Raw genomic sequence first — 2675 nt, forward strand, 5'->3', positions numbered from 1 at the left:
AGCATTTCTTTTCTAATACTCTAAAATATCTAATGCAATTACTTACTGTGTATGTTTGGAAGAACTGAACATCATGTGTACAGTCAGTCTAACTCTCCAGATTAATCTGTCACAGATTGAGAAGACTCTAGACCTGCGCTGAAGCAGGGTCTCTAAATTCCTTCAGGGAGACATGACCCAAGCAGGATAATAAGCAAAAATATCATTAAATGAGTTTTACATATTCTCCAGTCTTCTAGCTGTCTTATGCACAGCATAAGACAGAGCAAAAAAAAAAAGTCAGTTCTGATTTTCATACACCAGGCTCACATCATAACCTGGAACCAAGGATGCCCCCACTCCTCCCTCCTTTTTTTTTTCCCTGAAAATACCTGAACCTGTTCATTATCTGCACTAAAATGTAACTAGTGCAAATGCACCAACAAACCCTACACATGAAGATACAGACCAAAAGTTCCTCAAGGTGGTAAAACATAAGAGTTTCCTGAACAAAGTTGAGAGATTTTTTTAGATGGGATACTTACATCTACATACAGTCATGCTTCCAGATGCTCTCTTTGTGAGGGCTGTATTTTGCCCTGCATGCACACACGGAGCTGCATTACCAAAACTCACAGGGAACTCAGGTTTTTAACGAAGAAAACCATGTTTAAATACTTCCCTCAAGCAAGGTAGCAGGAGCTCTGACCCCCTACCCATAAAAAATATTTGGATTCAAAGTATTCATAATAAACACAAGCACCTTCTATATAAGCCCTTTAAAACCAGTGTAAAATTGTACTGCAACTGACTCAGGTGTGCTGCTGACACGATTTAAGTGTGTTCTTTTTAAGTCTTTTCTGTAAAAACATGTATCTGGAAGAAAAATTCAGGATATCTTCATGTTTTAAAATAAAGTATTATTTATAATAGTTTAATCAATTTACCTGGCTTTGGAGCTGCCTGAGACCTGAGCATCTGGTGGGTTCTGAACATTCGCAAACATGGCATCTTTGCAGAATGCACCTTAGGTGGTAACACATTGCCAAAAACAGGAGTTGAGCACCCACTAACAGCAATACGCAGAAGGCTCGCCATTTCGCCTTGACCTCACAGCAGACTCCTTGCCACGTATGGAATCCCTGCTGCCATGTAAAAACAAAGCAAGAATTATTAATGATACTAGACAAAAGGTATGTAAACTCAGCAGCTTAAGTCCGGTCAACTGTCAGATGATCATTTCTCTCCACCTCTTCTCTCTAGCTAGAAAACAAAATCAACTTCGTTTTCAAACCAAGCAAGACAACTATAAAACTGAAGTAACAAGCCCTTGGGAAGACTGACATAGTGTCGAGTTGACCTAGAGATCGTATTTCTGTGACTCAAGACCACGTTCTCTTCACACTGCTGCACTAAACAAACAACTCTTGACACATGAAAACCACCTGTGCCCCAAGGAACGAGACAAACAATCCAAACCCCAGCCAGAGCTCCCAAGGGAGTTACCCCGAGTGGGACAGCAGCTTACAGGTACTCGGCAGACATACGAAAGCAGGCACTCGCAGTGGGACAAGCAGGGCAGAGGAGCCGGGCCGCCCTTGCTAGCAGGTGGCTGCCGGCAAAGGGAAAGGCTCTTGGGCTGAAATACCGCCGCCATGCACTAACGCGCCATGCCCATGCAATGCCGTCCGTCCTCACAGCAGCGGCCCACCGCTCCCTATCCCTCCCCACGGCAGCGGCCCACCGCTCCCCATCCCTCCCCACGGCAGCGGCGGCCCACCGCTCCCCACTGGCCCGGACGATAAGGCAGCGGGCCCTCTTCGCTCCCACCGCTATTTATAGTCCGAGGCGACTGACTGACCTTGGGCAGGCGGCTCCCCCTCCGCCGTCGGGGCCCAGCGCCCCGCGCCGCCAAAACGGCCACTACGCCCGCCCGACGGGAAGCCCGCAGCCGCCACCTCTCCGCTCACGCCTGGGAGCGCTCCTGGGAGCCCCTTTCCGCGCCACCTGCCTTCTCCACACATCCGCCCGCCCGCCCGTCCTCCCTTCCTCTCTCTCTCCCTCCCTTCCTCCTCGCTGCTCCCGGGCGCTGCGAGAGCGGGACAACGCGGTCTTCTCCTCAGCGACGGCCGCTCCCCGCCCGCGCCGGGAGAAAGCGGAGGTACCGCCGCCCCCGACCCGCGCGACCCCCCCGTCCCGCCGCACCCACCGGCTGTGCCGTGCCGCCAGCGCCGGCCCCGCCGCGGCGCTGACTGACCTTGGCGTGAGGCGGTGAGGCGGTGCGGCAGTCGCGGGGCGGGACGGGGGGCGGAGCGGGCGGGACGGAGCCCTACCGGCCAACCCGGAAGGAGAGAGGGGAACGCGGAGGTCGGAGCGGTAGTGTTACACGGCGTCCCCGTCCCCGATCTAGAAGGGAGGGGGAGGTGTCCGTCACGTGGCGCCTGCGTGCCGCCGGTGGCTCGCGCTCGTGGCTCGCGCTCGTGCCCGCGCCTCGAGTGCCCGCGCACAACTGAGGGGCGGCCGGGCGGGTCCCTCAGAGGCGGCTTTACGCGCAGGTCCTGCGCTTTGCCCGGTGCCGCGGCCGTGGCGAGGGACTTCCCGAGGGATAGCTGAGGTATCGCTGTCAGGGCTGAAGTCGTCGCAGCCGTTGGGAGAGCCCTCAGGTGTTGGGCGCTGGCAGCAGGCGGGCACGAGCA

General features: G+C 54.5%; 1 protein-coding gene across 4 annotated transcripts in view; it reads right to left on the reverse strand.

Moving 5' to 3' along the window:
- The window catches only part of NNT (nicotinamide nucleotide transhydrogenase), a 45318-nt gene extending 42908 nt beyond the window's left edge, over positions 1-2410 (reverse strand). Inside the window, exons 1-2 of one of the 4 annotated variants that reach the window (XM_075741304.1) lie at positions 2237-2410; positions 927-1124 (exon numbers count right to left, since the gene is read on the reverse strand). In XM_075741304.1, coding sequence (XP_075597419.1) covers positions 927-1077 — 151 coding nt within the window. In that variant the 5' untranslated portion in view covers positions 1078-1124; positions 2237-2410. Of the gene's footprint in view, positions 1-926; positions 1125-1937; positions 2153-2184 lie in introns of those variants that run through there. The other 3 variants (XM_075741305.1, XM_075741303.1, XM_075741306.1) reach the window with 3 other exon arrangements.
- Between the last annotated feature and the right edge of the window lie 265 nt (positions 2411-2675).

This window comes from Balearica regulorum, chromosome Z (genome assembly GCF_011004875.1).
Source record: "Balearica regulorum gibbericeps isolate bBalReg1 chromosome Z, bBalReg1.pri, whole genome shotgun sequence".
Classification (NCBI taxonomy): Eukaryota; Metazoa; Chordata; class Aves; order Gruiformes; family Gruidae; genus Balearica; species Balearica regulorum.